The 25,154-nt window shown below is 35.1% G+C and overlaps 1 protein-coding gene across 3 annotated transcripts in view; it reads left to right on the forward strand.

Moving 5' to 3' along the window:
- Mark1 (microtubule affinity regulating kinase 1) overlaps positions 1–25,022 on the forward strand; it is a 127,935-nt gene extending 102,913 nt beyond the window's left edge. For 2 of the 3 annotated variants that reach the window (XM_046438438.2, XM_046438440.2), the window contains 9 exons: positions 3,383–3,482; positions 4,534–4,646; positions 7,805–7,958; positions 8,261–8,454; positions 11,954–12,054; positions 13,329–13,493; positions 14,742–14,993; positions 19,054–19,098; positions 22,921–25,022. In XM_046438438.2, coding sequence (XP_046294394.1) covers positions 3,383–3,482; positions 4,534–4,646; positions 7,805–7,958; positions 8,261–8,454; positions 11,954–12,054; positions 13,329–13,493; positions 14,742–14,993; positions 19,054–19,098; positions 22,921–23,275 — 1,479 coding nt within the window. In that variant the 3' untranslated portion in view covers positions 23,276–25,022. The remainder of the gene's footprint in view (positions 1–3,382; positions 3,483–4,533; positions 4,647–7,804; positions 7,959–8,260; positions 8,455–11,953; positions 12,055–13,328; positions 13,494–14,741; positions 14,994–19,053; positions 19,099–22,920) is intronic. The other variant, XM_046438439.2, reaches the window with a different exon arrangement.
- The last annotated feature ends 132 nt before the right edge of the window (positions 25,023–25,154 follow it).

Consider the following 25,154-nt stretch of genomic DNA (forward strand, 5'->3'; position numbering starts at 1 on the left):
GAGAAATAGCACTTACCAGTATACACACACACATACACACTTTCAACATTGGTCCAGGTATGTGTATTTTTTTCCTAACATGGACATATGAGTATGATGAGTATCAAGTAAACAGATAAAGACATCAGAACATTTGAATTATCTTCATTTTGCTTTAAGTTGCCTGTATTCCAACTGTCAGATCTGCTGTCTCCTATATAGATCTTATTTAATTCATAGAAACCCTAATTTGCAGGCCCTTGAGTTAAACTCTTCAGAGCTCTCTTGGATTGGCCCTTTTCATTAATACCCAAACAAATTTTGTCATTAAGGTCTCGAGATGAATCTGTTTTCTTTCTTCCATCTCCATACATCCAGATGAGCCCTCTGTTGTCTCCCTCCCGAACATTTTCACAGCTTCCTAAAGTGTCATCTAGCTGCTAGAATCTCTGCATTCTATCTTACCCATGGCTCTTTAGCATCCTCATTTTATTTGAACTACCTTCTTCAAAAACAACAAACATTTGTGCCAAAAAAGATAGTATAAGGCCATGGAAAGCAAAACCATAGATAAAGGAAAGACATGTCTTCACCTTCTAATTTAGGAAATTCTGCAGACTATAATATTTTATTTCTATAAATGCTGCTAATGACTCTAGCCTAGGCTTCTGTCACATATACTGTTAGAGAGGGAAGGAATGAGGAACAGAAAGGAAGGAATTATGTGGAAGAAATTTGCAGCTCTGCTTTGTCCTTATTTTTTCTTTTGGAATGCAACCTCCCTAACAATTTTACTGATGAATAATCACTAAAAGCTTACATGGGCCAGGTGTGCTGGTGCACTCCTGCCATCCCAGCAACTCAGGAGGCTGAGGCAGGAGGATCACAAGTTCAAAGCTAGCCTCAGGAGCTTAGTGAAGCCCTGTCTTAAAACAAAAAATAATAAAAAGGGCTGGGGATATGGCTCAGTGGTTAAGCGCCCCTGGGTTTACTCCTTAGAACTAAAATAAAATTTTAAAAAAAACCTTACATAATATCACTATTATTTTAAAATTTGTAGTAGGTTTGCTTTTATTTAATTTATTGGATGATATACTTAAATTATTTTTATAACCATTTTTTTTATAACCATTGGTCAGAGTGGTTGTAAAAAAATCTGCTTGTTTTTGTCTTCTGGTACTTGACTTTGGGTAAATATTAATATAAACAAGGGGAAATATCTAGGCACTCAAGGAGTCAGCCATAAAAAGAGAAAGTTATTTTTCTAATTAGTAGACTCTTGGCAAATAAAGTATAGAGTTGGAGAATATATTTTACAGGGCTTGAAAAAAAAACAACTAATATACAACACCTACAATGAAAGCATAGAATTCTGTAATAATAAAAAGTTAACCATTTTAAAAATTAATACAGAATTATTCAGATTTATTTGTCTTTAAATGCTGAAGGTGAGGTTTTCCATCCTCTGCATAATGATTTTATCATGGATCTCTAGCTCCCAGTTTCCTATTGCTTGGCTGTGAATGTGGTAATTTATCTACTAGGTTTTTCTTTTGGGGGGTAGTCCTAGGGATGTAGGTTAGTGGTACAGCACTTGCTTAGTGGGTGGAAGGCCCTGGATTCAGTCCCATCACCACGAAATAAATTTTAAAAATGAATAAAAGGACAACATTTTTTAAAAAAATAGCATAAACATGCCTTTTTTCCTTTTTTGGTACCAGGGATTGAACTCAGGGGCATTCGGCCTCTGAGCCACATCCCCAGCCCTATTTAGTATTTTATTTAGAGACGGAGTCTGACTGAATTGCTTAGTGCCTCACTTTTTTGCTGAGGCTCTCTTTGAACTCACAATCCTCCTGCCTCAGCCTCCCAAGCAGCTGGGATTACAGGCATGCACCACTATGCCTGGCTTAACATGCCTTCTTAACCATTTCTTTTTATAATTATAATTTGGTTAACTATCACTCTTGTACAAGATCTCCAGAACTTTTCCATCCTGTGGCTAAAACTCTAAACCCATTGAACAGCTAGCTCTAGCATGTTCTTCTCCTTCAGTCTCTAGTAACCACCATTCTGCTTTCTGCTTCTGGGAGTTTGACTCTTCTAGATGTCTCATCTAAGTGGAATCATGCAGTATTTATCTTTCTGTGGTTGTCAAGCATTTTACTTAATGTTTCCAAGGTTCATCCAAGTTGTAGGATGTGACAGAATTTCTTTTATAAGGCTGAATAATATTCCATTGCATATATACAGCACATTTTCTGTATCCATTCGTCTGTCAGTGGTCATTTAGGTTGCTACCACATCTTGGTTTTGTGAATAATGCTACAGTGAACACAGATGTGAAAATATTTCTTGGATACTCTGTTTTAGTTCTTTTGGATAAATATCCAAGAAATGGGATTACTGGATCATGTGGTAGTTCTATTCATGTCCTGAGGAAACTTAATACTATTTTACATAGATGTAGTCCCATTTTATAATCCCATCAGCATTGTTCAAGGGTTCCAGTTTCCTCAGATATTTGCCAACAATTAATATACTGAGGTTTTTTTTATAGTGGGCAGCCTAAAGGATTTCAGATATTTCATTGTGGTTTTGATTTTCCCTGATTATTAGTATTTCATGTAAGCATTTTCTTATTGTTGGCCATTTGTATGTCTTCTTTGGAGAAATGTCTATGCAATTTCTTTGATCTTTCTTAAATTATTTATTTTTACCTTATTGAGTTGTAGGAGTTCTTTTGGATATTAACCACTTAACCAACAAATGGTTTGCAAATGTTTGTTCCCATTCCACAGGTTGCCCCCATTAGGTTGTCTTAACAGCCAGGACTGATGGTTGTTCTACAGCCTCAGCTTAAATCTACCTGTGGTAGTTTGCATCAATACCTGTCTTCACCCTGATTTTCACCTAATTTATAACTCTAGATTCAAATTCTTTCCATATTCTCTTGGAGTTATCTTTACTAACTAACCCTCTCCTTTCTTAATATCTTAATAAGTGCTGATTTTTAAACACAGGTATATATTTGGTAGAAGACCAGACAAAAATTAAAATCTTTTCAGTAATCTTTAAATTATAAATATGAAGAAAAGATTAAAGTTGGGAGGTTCTCCTTCAAATTTGAAAATATTCTTTTTAAATGAATATGGAAGAAAAGTTATTTTGAATCATTACATTTGGTAAGTATGTGGGATGACAGTCACAGTTGTCTTAAGATACTGTATGTGGGTTCCAAAGTTCCATACCTCTTATTGAACTGGTAATCAAACTATACGCAATAACTTTATTTGAAAATGTTACATGATTCTTGTTGAGTAAACCAGTAAATTTCACATTTGCTAAAATAACTCATTGAATGTTTCAAGTGACCAAACTTAACATAGAGTTTATTTCCTAGCAAATAATGAAAGATCGATGGATGAATGTTGGTCATGAAGAAGAAGAATTAAAGCCATACACTGAGCCTGAACCAGACTTCAATGATACGAAAAGAATAGGTAAGTATTTAAATATTGTAAGATGTGATATAGTAAGCCATAATAAGAGTCTTTAGTCTATAAAATAGAGTTTAAAACTAGGAAGCAACTTTTATTAGAAAAATATTTATCATCTTAATGATAAACACTATACATAAAAAATTGCAAGCTCCTTAGTTTGTTCTCATATATATTATGGTCTGAGTTAATTGTTGTCAACTTTAACATAAAAGTTAAAATCATGTAGATAAACCTACTTTTTTCCTTTGTCAGTCTCTCACAGGAGGGCTGTCTGATGCAACTATCAGCACTGTTCAGACTGATAAGTATCAGCAAACACAGCATGTACTTTTACCAAAACTCTAAAAGCACTCAAATAAAGGGAATGAACTCTTCAGCTCACCTTTTGTTTTCCACTTTCTTAGCAGAGTCCACTGGCCCTCTGCCCTGGTCCTGCTATCTGCCCACACTCAACCATCACTCTGCTTCCAAAATCGCTTCCTTTGTTTCTCTATCCCTATCCAAAGCCATCAGAAACTCACAGGAGTCGTCTCAACTAGGCTTTTATCTGACTGAAAGGCAAAGTGGCAGGGGAGAGCACTAAGATCCTAATCAGAACCATCATGGAATTCAAGCCCTCCACAGAAGAATTTGTTCTCCAAAGCAGAAATTGTTAAGAGATGAGAGAGATCATTCCATGAGTAGCTGGGGATGCATTGAGAGAGACAGATAGAAAGAGCCAAAGAAGAGGGATTTTGTATGGAGTGACACAGACTAATAGTCTGACTAGACAAAGGAAGTCAGCTCAGGAATGTAGTAGGCAATGAGAAACTGAGTTGGCTCATGAGTATATAATGTACAATGTAGGTAATTCTGCAAGAAAAATTATGAATGTGTGCCTATGAACACAGTATCTGTAGGTTAATAATCCAAAAATTTGTAAAATTAAAACTGTACTTTAAATTTTTTAAGACTTAATTTTCATATCTAGTCTCTTGGAAAACTTGCCAATTTTTGCTGTTTTTTAATAAAATGAACCCATATTCAGAAAATTTACACTTTCTTTTCCTAGACATTATGGTCACCATGGGTTTTGCACGAGATGAAATAAATGATGCCTTAATAAGTCAGAAATACGATGAAGTTATGGCTACTTATATTCTTCTAGGTAGAAAACCACCTGAAGTAAGTCTTCCTTCTTTTTAAATTAATGTGAATTATTTGTTTAATTAAATAACAGCTAAGTGTAAGATATTATGTTTGTAAATGATTTTTATGATATAAAAATAATACAAAATTCTAATATTCTTATTAGAATTCAAAAATCAAAGTGCTAAATTATGAACTAATTTCATTTCTGGGTAACAAGAGGGATTTTATGCAAGAGTAGGCCCACTGCCCTGTGTGGCTTCAAGAAGCACCACTCACTGTCTGGTCTTAGAATGATGTCCCCCAGAGTTGTACAGTGCACAGCTTCTGCATCCAAGTGTAACAGCCCCATCAAAGCCACTATGATAATTCTGGGTGTACAGATGAGACAGTGACTGAAACAAAAGAAAGTGGCAGTATTTCAAACTAAATGTATGAATGAAATGATTTGTGTAAGTGGAAACCCAGGGAAAGGTTGTTTCATGATATTTTGTCTCATAGCATATCAAGTGGCTTTAATGCATCCCCAAGGCCAGAAGAGATCCATAATAAGGAGACAGATTCAGGAAATAACTGTAAATAAATGGTGAATCATAAAAGGAAATTATCCTTTTGGAAAACAGTTATAAAGGGCATAAATTAAGAGTAGGAACAGAGGCCAAGAGAATTAATAGTTTGTTAAAAATTAGACATCTATGGGGAAGGTATTTTATAGAAAAGGCAGAAATTGGGCTGGGGATGTGGCTCAAGCGGTAGCGCGCTCGCCTGGCATGCGGGGGGGTGCTGGGTTCCATCCTCAGCACCACATAAAAATAAAATAAACATGTTGTGTCCACTAAAAACTTAAAAAATAAATAAATAAATATTTTAAAAAATTCTCTCAAAAAAAAAAAAAGAAAGAAAAGGCAGAAATTAGTTGTAATTAAATAGTAACTATGAGTGAAGCACATTCCAGCTAATATTTATTGAATCTTCCCTGTACCAGGAACTATGCTCAATAGTATAAATATGAAAACAAGAAAGTTTCTCCTCTCAAAGAGCCCACAATGCAGAGATAAGTACTCAACAATATGATACAGTGTGGTAGGTGTTGGGGATGCTCTGGGAGCTATAGGAGGATAGGCACCTACAACAGGATAGGTGAGGTCTGTCAAGGTATTCTACTGAGATGGAGGATGTAAGAATAATAGTACTTGGCAACCAGTTGGAATAAAGAATAAGAGTCCCTCATATTTCTTATTTCCTCAGTATGGATGACTGGTTGTATAAGGTGCATTTGCCAAGATAGGAAAGCTCTGGATTCTAGGGGAAAGATGGGAAGTCTGGGATGGTTGAATTGGAGATTTCTCTTGGAACAGTATAATAGATATTCATATGTAAAGATCTGGATCTGCAGGAAAAGATTCAAGTAGAATTAACAGATTTTGGAGTCATCATCTGAGGAACACATGTTGCATGCACTAGTGTGTCAGGAACTGTTCTAAAGGATTTAACAAGTATTAATTCATCTAATTCTCTCAATGAACGCCCCAAGAAGGTGCTATACTGGAGGAGAAGAATCTTCAGTGGGGATACTGATAGCTAGGAAGTGGTGTCTAAGAAGCCAGGTCAAGAGAATTTTAAGTGGAAATAGCACAAAAGATTTTTTTTTCTGAAGTCTTTTAACTGTTTCTACTTAGATTTTTAAATTTCAGTCCTGAGATCTTTTGATTTTCTTATTAATTTAAATACAAAGGAAGCATAAATTTTATAAGTATACAGTCCACCCCACCTGTGAGTTAAAATGAAGTATGAATTGTATTGAATATAAACTAATGAAGCTACTGTGAGAGTAAGCCTGAACTTAAAGAGCCAGGTTTACCTTCCCTACCCACACAGCAACTCTGTCATGTAGACAATTTAATTTTCTATGCCTCAGTTTCCTTATCTACAAAGTGAAAATAAGAATAGTACTTACCTCTTGGGGTCATTGTGAGAATATAAAAAATTAACACTTAGAATAGTTGCTGGCAGATTACTGTGTGCTCCATTTTAGCTAATATTTGTCATGATTACCACCAACATTAATCCGCCATTTGTTATTAGTTTCATCTACAAATGAATTTAAATTTCACATTGGAATGTCAGTGATGCAGTGTTTTAGCCAGCTCTTTTACTGCTGTGACCAAAAGACCTGACAAGAACAATTTTGGAGGAGAAAATGTTTATTTGGTGCTCACACGGTTTCAGAGGTGTTAGTTCATATAAAGCTAGCTTCATTGCTCTGGGATGGAGGTGAGGCAGAACATCATGGCAGAAGGGCATGTCAGAGGAAGACATCTCAGGACATTGCACCAGGAAGCAGAAAGAGACTTCTCTCACCAAGGACAAAATATAAATCCCAAAGACATGCCCCATCTCCTCTAGCCACACCCTACCTGCCTATAGTTACCACCCAGTTAACGCCTATCAGGGGATTAATGCTCTGGTTAGGTTACAACTCTTATAACCCAATCATTTCACCTCTAAACTTTCTTGCATTGACTTATGCATGAGCTTTGGGGGAAAACTCATGTCTTAAACATTCAGCCAAAAATTTGTTGGCATCAGATCTCTGTGTTATAGAGAGAGAAGTAGTGTATCAACCCCAAAGCTTAGTTCTAAGTAGAAGTAATTTCCTGTTCAGAGCCAATAAATCAAATTTTGTTTTGTAAGTGAGGAGAAAACAAAAAAAAAGTAATTTAATCTTTGTTCAAAATGTAAAACAAATGTAGATATTTTAATACAGTCTTTGTATATGTGTATGCATATATATATGTATATATGTACATGTATTTACTTATATAGGTGCATATGTGTTTAAAGTTTTAGATTTTATCCCTTGACTCTTAACTTCACTTTTTCCATCTAGAAAGTTTAGGGTAATACATTATAGGTTTGTTGTAATGATTAAGTGACAGGTGTAAGTAAAAAGCTAGGACAGTGTCTAGTATATAATTACCATATTATTTGATATTTTGACTAAACTAAGGATACAGGTACTCATGGGAGCAAATTATATCCACTTCCCTCCAACTCAAGATTCTATATCTTGAGCTACCTTCCTTTTCTGATTACCCCTTATATAGCTTTGAATCATTTAGAAAATCAAGAGTGCATTTTGTTTGTCTAAACATTTTCCTGTTTTAAAAGTCTGGTGGTCTTTCTTCTTGTAGTTCGAAGGCAGTGAATCGCTATCCAGTGGAAACTTGTGTCAGAGGTCCCGGCCCAGTAGTGACCTAAACAACAGCACTCTTCAGTCCCCTGCTCACCTGAAGGTCCAGCGAAGCATCTCAGCAAATCAGAAGCAGCGGCGTTTTAGTGATCATGGTGGGGGAACAAGTAAAATAAGTGAAAACATGAGCTGGTCTTACCCACACTCATGTATTTTAAGTATTATATAGTCACATCTCCATGGATTGTATCATGTAGTTCTCACAGATTTACATTATCGAATGATAATCAGGAACCCTTTTGCAGGAACTGATCAAATTCTTTAATTGAATAGTCTAATCTCTGTACAGAGTATAAACCACAGATATTTTTATTGTAGAGTTCTTGTTTGTGAGAAAATATGGCAGTTGTCTTTTTATCTAATTATGCTGTTTTGTTTTGTTTTGTGTTTATTACAGCTGGTCCATCTATTCCCCCTGCCGTATCATACACTAAAAGGCCTCAGGCTAACAGTGTAGAAAGTGAACAGAAAGAGGAGTGGGACAAAGATGTGGCTCGTAAACTTGGCAGCACCACAGTTGGATCAAAAAGCGAGATGACTGCAAGCCCACTTGTGGGTCCAGAGAGGAAAAAATCTTCAACTATTCCAAGCGTGAGTAAATATCCTGTTATATTGCAATTTGTTGAATGTATTTATTATCAGTTTTTTGTAAAATGTTTATCTTTTGTGTTTTGAAATGTTTCAAAATGAATCATAATTTGAAAACTGTGGAAAGGGAGCCATGCTTCTCATAAATACAAATTAAGAAAACAACTAGCTGGATGCAGTGGCAAGCAACAGTAATCCAAGCAACTTGGGAGGCTGAGGTAGGAGGACGGTAAGTTCAAGGCCAAATCTCAGCAATTTGGCGAGGTCTTAAGCAACGTAATAAGACCCTGCCTCAAAATAAAAAGGACTGAAAATGTGGCTCAATGGTAAAGCACCTCTGGGTTCAATTTCCTGTACCAATAGATAGATAGATAGATGGATGGATGGATATAGATAGAATAATCAAAAGAATTCTTCATGTAACAGCCTTAGCACAAAATGGTACATAAACCTTCCTGCTTTGTTTTTCCTGTTTGTAATATTGTCTTAATGTTACATTGGTGCATTTAATCTTATATTTACAAATAAACTGTTCAATTGAAGCAGATTCAGTTAATGATTTATAAAGTTGCCTCATGTTACTCACTAGTGAAACTGCATAATATAGAAATTATACAATGATAACTAGAAGACAGACTGATATGCCCCCTTGTAAGGCAACAGGGAAGAATAAAGAGAAAGTATAAAAGAACACTTAAGACTGGAGGGAGCATTTAGATAATAAGGGGGATTTTTGGGAGTGGGTACAGGGGATTGAACTCAGGGACACTCAACCTCTGAGCCACATTCCCTGCCCTATTTTGTATTTTATTTAGAGACAGGGTCTCACTGAGTTGCTTAGCACCTCACTTCTGCTGAGGCTGGCTTTGAACTCAAGTTCCTTCTCTCTCATTCTCCTGAGCAGCACCGTTGGGATTACAGGTGTTTAAAAACTGCCAGTCTTTAGCTGCCCCAAAAGACTAAGATATGAACTCTCAGTAAAAAATAATTTTGAAAAATGAAGAAAGAAATTACTTCTTTCTGGGAGACTCAGAAAAATTGAGACTGCAATAGTGATTATAATATATTGTATATAAAAGTTATGACAATTATGTAAAATATAATCTCTTTACTTACTACAAAATAAACCCAAAGAAGTCTTTTACATGATTGGTTTCTGCCTTGGAGAAGTTACCAAATTGGAGTTCAAGGAAGGATAGTTTCCATGTGCCCCAAATTATCAACAGAAAAGTCTTTCCTGCTTAGCAGTCACTAGATAGAGCTTTGTTATTTGAAATAGGAAGGTCAACCTGTAAAAAAGTCAATTTTATATGGAACCTATGTCAGATGGAATCAGTGAGACTTTTTCTTCCCTTTGTTTTTAAATATTTTTTTTAGTTGTTGATGGGTTTTTATTTTATTTATAGATATGTGGTGCTGAGAATCGAACCCAGTGCCTCACACATGCTAGGCAAGCGCTCTACCACTGAGCCACAACCCCAGCCCACAGTGAGACTTTTTCTATAACTTTTGCTAATTATACCCTAAGTTCCCCTGTGAAATGCAGCTTGGGCAGATTGGCTGCCACACTTGGGCATCACTGGCACCAGAGGCTCAAGGCAAGGGAGATAACAGAAGAGCAGGACTCATTAGCACTACTTGGAAGGAAATGCCATTCACTATCACACAATGAGAAGGAAAGACACATCATTGAGAACAGTCAGAAACATCTCAGAGACTTCCAAAGGATGGATGGCCACACAATTTGATGTTTATTCAAACTCAGATAACTCATAATGAGTTGCCAAAATAATAAAAATGTTAAAAGCTAATATTCTTACATTGGTACTTTTGGTGCCCATGGTGTGACTGATGTAGCCTGTTAGTAACCTATGTGCAGTTTTAATAATTTTTCATAATTGTCCTCTGTTTTCATCATTATTTCTAGGGTTTTTCCTCTAGATTTTAAGTTTTCAGGGAACTCTACAATTTAACCTCCTCAATGGCTTGTAGAAGCAAAGTAGAAAATAATTTAAAAGGGCTAGGGATGTGGCTCAAGCGGTAGTGCACTCGCCTGGCATGCTTGCGGCCCAGGTTCTATCTTCAGCACCACATACAAACAAAGACGTTGTGTCCACCGAAAAACTAAAAAATAAATATTAAAAAATTCTCTCTCTCTCTCTCTTTAAAAAAGTAAGTAAATAAATAATTTAAAAGCTCAAAACCTAGAAATCTATTGGTCAAAATAAAATATGGTTCATCTACAAAGCTGCATACTCTGAAGCCATAAAACTTTTTATTACTTAACATAGGTAGAAATTAATGACCTGTTAAATGAGAATGCAGTAATGAAATGACATGTTTCAAAATATGAAATGCAGATTGTATTTCTAGTTTTTTTAAGAGCTATAATGCAAATTAATTTCATAATGGATCTCTCTGTTTCTTTTCTTTTCTTTTGGTTAACATAGACCAAGTCTAAAAAAATTTTTAAGTAATCTTAGCCTCCTTTGCTAACATACTTTTATAGTTTTTAATTTATACTTTTTATATAGCATGACAAAACTTATTCTGCCTAGGAACCTGCACTATTGAAAAGGTTTAAATCTGCACTTACACAAATTCTTGTCCTTCTCCCAACTGAATTCAAGCAGTTGTCTATGGACTTTCTAGCCCCCATTATTAAACAAATTTTATGTTAATTGTGTATTTTAAAGAATAGTGAAAGGTAGATTATCTAAAAATAGGGAAGACTTTTTCTGTTGGAGTGAGAGTAAAACAAGACTTTTATCCCTTTTGAAAATCATTTTTGTATATTTTACTACTGGTAACTAATAGTCAAGGTTTTGGCAGGCATGGCAATGGGGTTATAGGGCAAGGGCTTTATGTGTGGAGAATTATCCATCTGTCTATCTCTTTTTGCTTTTTTTTTCTTTTTTCTTCCTTTGGCTTGGCCTGCCTCCTGGCTAAAACCTGAGACCAAAGGAAATATCCTCAAAGTATGGCACTGACCCTCTCTGATGGCAGCCTCTGTGAAGAATGCCTTTAATCTGGAGCTTTATTCTCCTTGCTGGTACCATTGGCTGGGGGTAGATGAGGCTGCAAGTGAAGGCATGGAAGGCATGCCATCTTTACTACACAGGTTCCTTGAGATTTAGTGGGGAGATAGCACTCCTAGTTACTTGGAGCTTCCTGTACCAATACTCTGCCCTCTCCCCAATACCAGCTCACAAAAGAGGGAGTGAATGAAAACCCAGCCTTTTGTTGCTTCCAAATGACTGCTCACTGCTGCTGTAGGATTGCAATTGTGATAAATTTGCTTTTCGCGCTTTGCCTTCTCTCCAAAAATCCAAATATGAGAGAGAAGAAGAGAGGGAGAGGAGATAGAGCATGTTAATATAAAATTCTAAGGAGTTACGACTCTAATATGAATTTTTTCAAATCCTTAGAAGATTAAATACATTTCTTTGACTTTCCACAAATACAGTTATAATTTTAAAATCACTTTTATTCCTTCTTAAAGAACAATGTGTATTCTGGAGGTAGCATGGCAAGAAGGAATACATACGTCTGTGAGAGGACCACAGATCGATACACAGCATTGCAGAATGGAAAGGACAGCAGGTAAGTGTCATAATGCCAAGTAGTAATATTTTTGTCACTGTTTTCATAGTGTTTTTGCTGAAGTACCCATAAATAAACACAACAGGAAAGGAATACAAAATAGTAAGATTGTAACCAAGCATTCTTACTAAGACATCTCCCTTTTATAACAGGAAAATATTTAGGGAAAGCAGGAGATAAATCTCAAAACATATGAATTTCCAGATAATATATGATAGTAGATATTTCCCTGTAACAAAGCAGATCATCTGGGCCTAATCTGTTCCTCATAATTTGAATCTTATTCTCTTGGGCAGCTACTGCTTCCTTCTTCCTTCCTTCCCTTTCTCCTTCCCACCAAGCCATCATTATTATCCAAAAAATAAGGGTTTACTTTACTTTACTTCCTCTAAAGAAAATGTGGCCATCCCAACTGATTAGCCAAAACCATGAAATTCTTAGTGTTTTATGTAAAATATGATGAATTGTATTTTTATTATTTTAAGAAATTAACTTCATTTATCATGAGTAGGAAGATTACTTATTAAAATAGCTCAAAAAGGTATGGAATCTTTTGCTACTTAAACTAAATTCTGTTTTTAGTTCTACCTCTAGTCATTTCAGTGGAGTGGACAGAAAAAATTCTCACATTTGTTTCTTCTCAATGAATAGGCATGTGAAGTAAGTGTTAATGTAAGACATGAAAAGAAATGTATCTTCCTTGGACATAAGATGCTTTAGGATAGACAGTTGGAAATAGATTAATGATTTATTTTTTTTCCTATACTAAATACTAATGTACAGGCCCTAAGTCTACACAGTTAACCTGTTGATTCATGATATGAGCTAAAAGTATTTTGATGATATTTCCAGTGATAGTGGTTTTGGTATAATTAAGCCTTCTTTTATGAATAATTTAGTATAGTGCACCCCACAGCAACACATCACACAAAGTTGTAATTTGGAAGAAGTGAAAAACACCTTTAATCATAATCATTTTATCTAAAAGTGTCACAAATACACAAAAATCATTTCATACCTTCTCAGGTTCACATATAGAGTAAGAGTGTGTGAAATCTTTTCAGTGAAAGATAAATTCCCCCTATATACTTTTAACAAGAATATTGTTCCATTAGTTACTAGTAACACCACTAATGTTAGTTTCTTTCAAGTGTTTCAGTCATGAAAAATGTTAGTCAATTTAGACTTTTCAAAACCTATTTTTAAATTTTAATAAAGTGCACTTTTTCTTTTTCTCCATTTCCATGGTCTTCTCAACCATTTCATGTTGAAAGCCTTACAGAGATGTCTGCAAGTAGCATATCTTCCACTGGCTCTGCTGTGGCCTCTGCTGTCGCCTCAGCCCGACCCCGCCACCAGAAGTCTATGTCCACTTCTGGTCATCCTATTAAAGTCACACTGCCAACCATTAAAGATGGCTCTGAAGCTTACCGGCCTGGGTAATATCTTGATCACATTTTATCTTCTTTGTTGTTTTACAAAATATAGAGCCATTTGAAAATATATAATAGTCACCATCACAGGACAGTTTTCTGGAAAGACTCACTATGGTGGAGGAAAAGTCTAATTGTAACATGCTTATGTACTTTAGCTATTATTAATGTTGCTATATAATTTAAATCATTTTCTAGAGGAATTTTCTTAAAAGTACTTTATTTTAAACCCATCCATGAAGTAAAATAATGCCGCCTAATTTATCATTTAAGTAAATTGAGTTTTTTGCTATTTAAACACTGCCCCCCATTTCCCCGCTGCCCCCCCCCAAAAAAACAATTAGATAAAGAGTAACTGGCTCCTACCAGTTACTTGCTCTTTTTTTTTTTTAAGTTGTAGTTGGACACAATATCTTTATTTATTTTTTTTTATTTACTTAATGTGGTGCTGAGAATTGAACCCAGTGCCTCATACATGCTAGCAAGCACTCTACCACTGAGCCACAACCCCAGCCCTTACTTACTCTTGTATTAATGAAACAAATGAACTCAGAGAACTGTCAGGTATAAACTAAAATTAAAATTATATGTCTGTTTTTCTAGTTTTTATCTGTTTTAGAATTTCTCAAATTCAGAACACCTGAATATTTTAACCCTTTGGTAATTAGGTTTTGTTAGTCATGCTGATAGTGCCATATAGCATTATGCTATCACTTACACCTACATTAGAAATAGGAAATGATTTTGTTCAAAGGCTTTTTAATAAACAATAAAATTCATGGTCTACATTTCCAAGTAGATTAAGAGTACAAACTGAGTATTCCTTATCTGAAATTCTTGGGACCAGAAGAGTTTTGGATATTGGATTTCAGATTTTTAGATCACAAAGTTTAAAATATATATATATATATATATATATATATATATATACACACACACACACACACACACACACACATATACATATACATACATACATACATACATATGTAAATGCAGAACCCTGGTTGGGCATTCCTGATACAAAAAGGCATTTGTCTTTGTGTTTCAGTAATTTTAATTTTATAAACGTGTTGATTTCACTCTGCAAAGCCATAGTAAATACAGTTAACTCATTTATCACATCTCAACAGTGAATACATAAAATTGAGCAAAAAGAAGTAGCCATAGCCATTTTTATTTTTTCAGTTTTTAGCTGAGTAAAAGCATTCCCTGTCATTATTCTGAATAATACATCTTAATTTGTTCCAACAGTACAACCCAAAGAGTGCCTGCTGCTTCCCCATCTGCTCACAGTATTAGTGCCACCACTCCAGACCGGACCCGCTTTCCCAGAGGGAGTTCAAGCCGAAGCACTTTCCATGGGGAGCAGCTCCGGGAGCGTCGCAGTGCTGCTTATAATGGGCCACCTGCTTCGCCATCCCATGAAACGGGTGCATTTGCACATGCCAGAAGGGGAACGTCCACTGGTATAATAAGCAAAATCACATCCAAATTCGTTCGCAGGTCAGTACCAATGTACTGTCATGTTTTGTTTCCCCTAGGAATCATGAATAAACTTGGTTTTTTCATTGATCTTTTCAGTGATTTTTTTTTCCAGAATGGTTTTATGACATTTCATTAGAGCTGCTCTTTTATAGAAGTTGGAAGAAAAACTTCAGGAAGACATAAAGGCTTTTTCCTTAAGAAAGAAAAAGAAAAGATGGACAAAATGAGGATTTAAAACTTCTATCAAATAGGGTAGAAAAATCAAAAACTTGAGATTGAAAATGTACATTTTAACATAAGAGTCTTTCTTATTTAAAAGGCTTCAATTTAGAAAAAGGAATCAATTGTGAGCTGATGTGTATCCTTCAAATAATATTTCTTATCTTAAAAATACTTTTTTTTTAACTCTTTTTTTTTTGGTGATTCTGAGGATTGAACTCAGGGCCTCACACAGGTTAGGCAAGTGCTTTACCACTGAGCCATATCCCCAACCCTTAAAAATACTTTTCAGTTGCTCACTAATATATAATATGTAGTTTATCTATTTTTTTATAAAAATACTAAATACTGGAATCACAAATTTCTTATGTAATTTAACCTCATAAAATCTTAACATCACATCAAAGTATATTAAACACAAAATAAATGCATGCATAATAAAATAGTACAGGTAAACTTTTTTTTCAAAAAGCAAGCATATGTGTACAATGCACACCAATTATACAGGTTGCTGAACATATACGGGCTGATATAAATTTGACCATTACCATTACCACTAAATGCCTACTTAGGCCCATTATGTATAAAGCACTGTGCTAAGTACAGAGCAGGATTTAAAGATAATTGTGATGACATCTTTTTTTCTCCATACACTTAAGTCTTGGAAGAAGCAGACATGAAAACAACTAGTCATGATATGAAGCAGAATGTGGGATAGAAAAAGTGTGTGCAAGGTGCTAAAAGAGTACAGAGGAAGGCACCATTGTTTCTGTCTAGGGGCTCCTTCAATATAGCTAATTCAACTGTTCGTTAAATAATAGGTATGAAATTATTATACTTCCTTTAAAGGATATTAATTTTCAATGTTATTAGTGTTCTTAGGATTTCAGAGTGGGTGTGGGAAAGAGAAGAATCATCTTGAGTCTCCTACCTTGTTGTGGACTATTTATTTGACTCAGCTCATAGATCCACTTGCCCAGGATCACACAGTTGAATTTAAAACTTTAAGTCCTCAAATGCATCACAATTTCTGACTATATCAGTCAATTATTTTATGCTATTTGGGCAATTACTATGCAGCATAACACTTTGCTAGAGAAAGACCGAGGCTCAGGACAGAGTCAGCAGGAAAGTTAGAGGACAATGTTAACTGCTTTTGGAATATAACTGACTACTTAAGCTATTTTTAGAAGCCAGAACCTTCTCATGGTTAAACCTGGATTGATTTTAAAGTATAGAAAAAAAATAGGTTTTTTGAGTTTAATGCTTAATTGCTATTAAGCATTGTTCAAAACATTTCTCTTTACCTTGCAAGAAAAAATTTAGATTCTGGATAAAATGTAATGGAAAGTACTATGGACAAGAAGTCAGGTGACAGAATGTCAAGAAAGTGCCTTAGGAGAAGGTCTGTTGGGGGTTTCAGAAAAAGGATTGCCATATCATTATTTAACACATATTTGAAAATCTACCATGTGCTAGGCACTTTATTAGGTGCAGTTAGTACAGCACTTAGGAGACAAGTATGGTCCCTGCCTTCCTGTAAGCAGCTTACTTTCTGCAACATTCTACACAGTTGAATCATTTTCCTCACTTGGCTCTAATTTTCTTCTACCTCAGAAACTAACTCTCCCTCCCAGGCTCCTTTGCTGGCTCTTTTCATATTTCAGACCTCCTCTTTCATTCTTCCCCTTGCTAGTTGCACACCTGCCATGTAGGACCCTGTCTATCCTTGGGCACCATAGGCATACCTGATCCAGGAGTTGGTACTTGCTATTCATTCTGCCTGGAAACCTCTGCCCCCAGTATCCACATGGCTTGCTTTTTCTGCACCAAACTTTATGATTTTCTAACCATAGCTCATTCTTATACAGGGTTCTGTTCAGTTGTGTATATGTTGCCATGTATAAGGTAATTGTTTTTTAAGTTTTAGGTGTTGGAGAGTCATACTATGCTGCATGTGATCTTACTGAGCCAGCCACACCTTCTGTATCACTATCTGCCTCCCACCAGGGCTACTTAGAGCAGACTCCCTGGGCTGTGTGAAACAGTTGCCAAGTAGCAAAAGTTCTTCCAGTGTTCTTACTGGCAAGTGGGCAGGACAGGATAGGAGCCAATTGCTACTTCGACTCATGATAACAGAGGAAGTAGGGTCTAAAGGAAATTCCATTCCTAATGCTTAAAGTTTAGCCACAGTAGGGTAGGTGTCTTAAGAGTGAATTAAAATGCAAAACATTCAGAAAAGTCCAGTGATACCTGTGTCCCTTTTAGTAAAGTCATTTTATCTTCACCTCAGAGATCAACAGCATTACATATTTGCCAAATTAGAGCACTACCCTTCTGTGTAGTATATCAGTACATCTATATGTAACTGAAAATGTACTTTTCATTTTCAGCATGCCCAGAATTCTTTTATTTCAGTTATAATGAAAATAGATTTGTAGAAATGGTATTGGATTTTTTTCTATTATTATTATTATTTGTTCTACTTAGTTGCACATGACAACAGAATTGCATTTGAATTCATCGTGCACAAATGGAGTGCTACATTTCGGTTCTCTGGTCATACTTATGTAGAGATGCACCATTTGTGCAATCATAAATGTACCTAGGGTAATGAGTCCATCTCATTCCACCATCTTTCCTACTCCCATGACCTCTCCCCTCCCTCCCCTTTGCCCAATCCAAAATTCCTCCATTCTTCCCATGGGTATTGGATTTTTATTAAACTTTCCAATGAAAATACTAGTTATTTAAAATAGAAATAGAAGAAATTTTTTAATGTGAGAATACAGTTTATTATTATTTTCAGTTCTGATAGAAAAATGTTTTTTATGCAATGTGTTTGTCGAGAAAAGCCTTAAGGTCCTTCAAATTATGAGATACTCATATTTCTAATAACCATTTCAAGCAGAGCTGGTTTTAATTTAGGGAAAGGGAGAGTGGCACTGATTTCCTGTTGCTTCACTTTTCATAAATAATGTCAATGTGTCTGGAATGGTTAAAACATTAAGACAACCTTAACTTACAGGTTCAAGTTGATGAGCTTTCCCAGCTACTTCAGAGTACTTTGCTCTCTATCACAGGCCATCTCTTAATATTTTTGAACTGGTTTGTAACTTGATACTCCTGTGTAGATATTGAATTACTTTTGAAAATGACAAAATGGTCTAAATTTTGGGAGACTTCAAAAATATTAATAACCTTCTACATAAGGACAATTGGTAGTGTTTTCCTGGTTTTATTTCACAAATGGATATTCAGGTAAGATCAGTGTTTTTGTTTAAGGTTGAATCCCTGTTTTTAGACTCACTTGTTTCAATAGGCTATTGACTTGCTGTGCATGAATTGTTAATATAACTTGTGAAGTTGATTGCTTATTTAAAATTGGTATTTATTTTTAGAAATATATGTTTACTAACTGCAAAGTTAATTCTTTTTCTCAATTGAGCGACTACTAGAATTGTATGTAATAAAAAATATGAAGTTAAATCTTTCTACTATTAATTATTAAATAGTCTTACCTTTAGATTTTGCTAAACTAAAAGATAAATTATGATTAAAATTATGTCTCAGAATTGGAAGATCATGTTAAAACAAAACAAAACAAAAAAAACCTCCTAAGCTCCTAAGCTTTCACCTAGTATCTCCTCTTGAACAATACCCAGTAGACGCTCAATAAATGATGGCAACATGCAATTATAATGAAAAACGTGAGCAACAGCATTAGACTGCCTCATAATAGAAAACTGTTATGATAGAAGTTTGCTCAACAAGTTAATTTTAAAATAATTTTAGATGTAGGATTTCTGATATATTTCTCAATTTTATCATTAAATCTCAACCTTCACTTTGTTTTGAGGGATCCAAGTGAAGGCGAAGCCAGTGGCAGAACCGACACCTCAAGGTGAGGAGCCACTATTAATACTTCGCTGCTAGGTCCCTGTGAATGGAAGCGGATATTCGAAATACTTTCAGCATTTAATAATCATGAATAGAACTAATAAATAGATAGTATGTATATTGTAAATTTTTATATTGGGGTGGGTTTTCCTAATGTTGCCTAGCATTTAATTAAGTTAAATCAATTTTAAGTTTGTTTTTTCCAGAAATTATTTTGAATTGTATACTTGGTGAAGAAATAGCCTTTTATCCTATCAGATATTTCATGGCAGAAAAATTAATAGGTTAAAAGGAACTGCTTTTTTTCTCTATTATGGTGTAACTAAATTATCCTAAGTCAAATCACACAAATACCAGTATATTGGTAATATGTAGGAAGATTTGACATTAATGTGTATTTTAGGTGAGTGCTCAGTTTTAGGCCACATTTTAAAACTCTCTCCTGCCATACTTTATGGGGGTTTTGACCTTTAATACTACTTGGATGTCCATTTTGGCAATGGGTCTCAAACTTGAGCACAGTCAGGATTATAGGGAGGATTTGATGTTTTTTTTTTTTTTTTTTTTTTTTAATGTGTTGGCCCTATGCCCAGGGTTTCTGATTCAGTGAAAGGTAAGGGATATCTTGAGCATTTGCCTTTCAAACAAATTTCCAGGCCTTGTGGATGGTGGTCTGAGAATCACATTACAGATAAGTTAGTCTGTATATTCATATTTAATAAGTGAAAATTTTGAAAAATTAAGGCATTAAGTTATTTTGAGAATACACAAACATTATGGGATACAGAATAACTCTCAGAGCTGGCTTTGTTTAGAAATAATTTTGAGCAGCTCAACATGGGCCTCTGATTTAATTTTGACTTTTGTTCAAAGCATTTGAAATATGAAACATAATGAGCTTTAGAAAAACTTAATGTTTACCATGCAGTATTCTTTACAAACTGTGCTGTATTTATGTTTAGTAATAATCATTGACCTGCTTCTTTGTAGAGGTAGGTACCTGAGTCCCCATGGTAGGGAGCAAAATCAATATTTTTAACTTTTTTCTACGTATTAAATAAACATGGAGTACTTTTGTTTTCAGCCCCTTGCTCGCATCTCATACCACATTTCTGTAAAGTTTTTCATCAAGACATTGAGTAGTGTGTGGTGTCACAAGTGGCTACTAATAATATTGTAATTAATCTACATGCACTTTTATCATTTTAGTATGACTGCTAATTTAACATAAGAATTTAACAACTAATCTTTTATAAATGTTTGTTTACAAAGCCCTTTTCACATTTCCTTTTCTTTATTATTATTGGGTTTTGTTTTATTATTTTTGAAGAAATATTCAATTGAATACCTACTACCTATAAGGTGCTTGCTGGTCATTTAATCCTCACAACAACCAGGTTAAAAATACCCTTTTTACAAATGAGGAAATAGCAAGGTCATAGGCGGGACTCCCTCAGTCCTAATGAGGCTCCTTCATTTCAGAGAGATGGTGTGGTACCGTAACTAGAAGCACAGGCTCTTGAGCTAGGCCATGAAGGTTTGAGCTGTGTTCTACAACTGACCTATTTGTATGACTCTGGAGAAGTTACTTTAGTGCTTCATGCCTCTATCTCCTCATCCTGACTGCCTCATAGGATTGTTTTGAGGCATAAATTAGTGAATAATACATGGCAGACACATAGAACAGCTCCTACATCTAGGAAGTCCTCAATAAATGTTAGCTGTTGTTCTGGGCACTATCAAGAGCTTTCAACAACTAATATTATCAGTGATAATGTCTGTAAGACACAAGCAGAAAAATATCTTGTATCTGTCTATTGTTCCTAAGGTCACCATATTATCATCTGGGGGAATAAGACACCTAATTTTTACTCTTCAGCTTCCAACTCAGTAGTTCTATGACCTTAGAAAATTATGTTTTCTAGGCATCAGTTGTGTTTTTAAAATGAGTGCCCAATGAAGCGATCTGGCAGGCCCCTTCCATTTCTAGTACAGTGAGTCCACCACTGGAATTAGGCATGTGATGCTAATAGAGGACTCTGGTTGGCTCTGCCAATCCAAAGAGGCTATGATGCAATGGCTTAGATTCAGTAAGCAAAGAAAGGGAGGTAGAGATGTGAAATAAATACTTTCCATGCCTATTTAACAGTACTTGGAAATTTATTTATTTTCTCTACCTTTTTCCTTATTTTCTCAAGTTTGCATAGTTAGCAAAATTTGGGGACTCAAATATATAGAAATGAGAGGCACAATGTATATGTGTATATAAATAATTGTATAAAGGGGATATATACATATATATCAGTATTGATATAAATATATAAATAGAAAATATTTATATAGTAGATTATGAACTTATTTCAGAGTATGCAGTTTTTTCCTTAAATCACAGATTAGTGAGATAGGTTAACAAGTTAAAGTTGTAACATTTGTCTATATTTGGATAATTGATAAATTAATTACCTAGTATTAATGAACATCTGTATTTGGATAACTGATAAATTACCTGGTATTAATGAAAAATCTACTAGTTTTACTTCCCTATGGTTATTTGAAATAGATTTTTCTGGTTCTATGTTATTTGTGAGGTACCTCCATAAGCAAAATTCAGTGAGGTAGATTAATGTAACAAATATGTCTTAATTACATACCAGCATAGTTCTAGGTGCCTGAGGTATGTCAGGGAATGAAATAGACAAAATTCCTGGCCCTCTTGGAGTTTACAATCTAGTGGTAGATTTAAATGTATGTTAACCTAATTAATGGGTTAAATAGTGTATTTGAATGTGACAAGCATTGTAGAGAAAATAGAGTAGGATAGGGGGGTTTGTCGTGCCAGAGTCAGGGTATAGTAAGATTTGGAAAACGTAAGGGAATTAGCCATGCAGCCATCTGGGGAACTGTGTAAAAACCTGGAGACAAGAAGATACCCAGTGTGTTCAAAGAATAGCATGGAGACAAAATGGCCTGATTAAAGTGAGCAAGGTGGAGATAATAAGAGGTAAGGGGGTGGGCCCTGTGTAGTGGCTCACACTTATAATCTCAGTGACTCAGGAGGCTTGGGACGGAGGATTACAAGTTTGAGGCTAGTCTCGGGCACTTGGTGGGACCCTGTCTCAAAATAAAAAGGCTGCAGCTCAGTGGCAGTATGCCCCTGGGTTCAATCCTCAGGAAATAGAAGAAAATAAAAGCAGCCTTGTAGATGATTTGAAGGTTGTCTTTAGTGAAATGGGAAAACATTGGAAAATTTCAAAGAAGTATACTATGTGACATCTTTACATAATTACAATACACAATACAACATTCTTAGCATTACCAGGTGTAAATAATTCTCTTTTCCTCTATAGTCATTACATTCCTCCTACTCAAAAAGGACAGAAAAAGAGGACATTTTTCTTTATATTTCAAAAATATGTTTACAAGCAGAATGGTGCCTGCGAGCGGTTCCTGGTGTGTGTGTGTGTGTGTGTGTGTGTGTGTGTGTGTGTAGAAGATAGAGAATCTATTTTTGCAAACTTGAACAGAGAAATATGGAAGGAAACTGAAAAAAAACAGTTCTTCATTTTAAGCTGCAAATTTGTCTCCCAAAAACAAATGTATTTAAGAAAATATGCTATGTTAGATGAGTGATGCTGAAAGTCAAAACAGATGACGTCCTCAGGTCTGCTGTAGTAGTAGCGAGATAACATGAATCTTTCTATCTACCTACAAGTTGAATAGCTTTATTAGGCACTAAGTTGTGATCACTCATATTTTTATCTGTGTATTGATTTCTTTGCTGAATGGAATTCTGTTTTCATTCTTTCCCTTTGCCCTCTGCTTCCAGAAGTACATCAGGGGAAGCAAAAGAAAGAGACAAGGAAGAGGGTAAAGATTCCAAGCCGCGTTCTTTGCGGTTCACATGGAGTATGAAGACCACTAGTTCAATGGACCCTAATGACATGATGAGAGAAATCCGAAAAGTGTTAGATGCAAATAACTGTGATTATGAACAAAAAGAGAGGTTTTTGCTTTTCTGTGTCCATGGAGATGCTAGACAGGATAGCCTCGTGCAGTGGGAGATGGAAGTCTGCAAACTGCCACGTCTGTCACTTAATGGGGTTCGTTTCAAGCGAATATCTGGGACTTCTATTGCCTTCAAGAACATTGCATCCAAAATAGCAAATGAGCTTAAGCTGTAAAGAAATCCAAATTTACAGGATCAGGGAAGATACATTCATAAATGAGGTACAGTTTTTGAATGTACTGGTAATGCCTAATGTGGTCCACCTGTGAATCTCCCCATGTAGAATTTGCCCTTAATGCAATAAGGTTATACATAGTTATGAACTGTAAAATTAAAGTCAGTATGAACTGTAATAAATCTGTAGCTTAAAAAGTAGGTTCACATGTACAGGTAAGTATATTGTGTATTTCTGTTCGTTTTTTGTTCATAGAGTTGTATAATAAAATATGATTGCTTAAAAACTTGTATAGTTGTCTAGATTTCTGCACATAAATGTACATTTGATGCTTTGAGTTGAAAATGTTTTTTCCCTGTTATTTACATTTTGGTGGGTTTTTAAAATTCTTACCTCCGTCATGCAATTTTGAAAATTGTGTCCAGGATTAAAAGTGCACAAAAGTAGTCTTTACAATTGTAGCATGGACTTTTAAAAATTATTTTAAAATCATATTGAAAATTAAATCAGAAGCTGATCAGCTTTATTATACACAGAATTATTCCTGCTTATCTTTGCTCTTAGCCTTGTTATCAAACAAGGTTTAGTTAAGAAGATACAAAATGTTTACAGTGTCAGCACTTAGAGTTTTTAAAATAAAGTACGTGAAAATAAATAATAGCTTTGGCTTGAGCTAGGAAGTACTGGGGAAAATTAAATCTATTCCAAGTTTCTTTTGAACTTTGAAGTGTTTTCTGTCCCACTGCTAATTATAGCAGCAAAATTGAAATGAATCAATACTTAACTGACTATTATAATGTAAACTGTCACTTAGGTCAGCTGCCTTCAGAATACTGCAATATAATTGCAGAAATGTAATAATATTGGGACTGTTTCATAGCACAAACTCGTCTTTACAGTGTTGATCAATGCATCAGTTAAGAAATAATGCCACCTCAGGAATTAACTGGCATTGGGAACATTCGATTCATTCTCCTCCCATCCTCTTCAACCACCATGCACCCCTGCCTCTATAACCTCTGTAAGTACTTAAGAGACCTGTGAGCAAAACATACTATTTATGACAGTTTATCAATGATTTACGCTTATGTGGCTGTTCAGTTTGTTCCCACGTAACCCATTTGATTTCAGTATTTTGCCAGATTTCTTGTATTTATTCTTCTTCATTATGCCTATAATGTGCAGCTTTGTAATTGGCATTTGCCTACTTTTCTTTCATAATTAGTGATGTATACAATGTAAAACCACTAGTAAAGGTACCTTTTAATACTTGTTATTTTATACTGAATTAGCCTTGGAGGTTGACTGTGCAATGTTATTTAATGTTGTAATTACTGTAATATCAACATATGGGCCCCATCTGCACACTCTTGAGAAATAGAAAGTGTATTCAGATTTTATCAAAGAGAAATGAAGCTGTGATAAATGCTGTAGTTCCAACCTACACTGGAAAGCTCTAAGTGTAGGTGATGTGCCATTCTGTAATGGCTTCCAGACGAAGATGAATTTTACATTCTGTACTGTACTGTGATGTAGCTTTCTTCTGTAATAGTTCTGTTCAAAAATGAAGTGTATTTTTGCCTTAGCAAAGGGTGATGTTTGAAAAAGCAAAACAAAACTGTGTAGCCCCTTTATACTCCAGTGTCCTTCAGAACAAGTGATGCAGTTCTTTCTTCACTTTCACTGGTGCACACTGAAATTTTACTTGAACAGTTCTCATAATAAAGCACTTGTCTTTGGCTCTTTATCAGAATGTGAATTCCCTGTTTACTAGGACAAAAATATTCTGTAGGGGGAATATTTATTCGATGTGTTCTAAATTTACTTGGCAAGGAGTAAAATTAAGTAGGTTTTCAAGATGTCATTATGAGAAGGATTT

Source organism: Marmota monax, unplaced genomic scaffold, assembly GCF_021218885.2.
Source record: "Marmota monax isolate L192 unplaced genomic scaffold, Marmota_monax_Labrador192_F-V1.1 WCK01_AAM20220418_F8-fsc00118, whole genome shotgun sequence".
Classification (NCBI taxonomy): Eukaryota; Metazoa; Chordata; class Mammalia; order Rodentia; family Sciuridae; genus Marmota; species Marmota monax.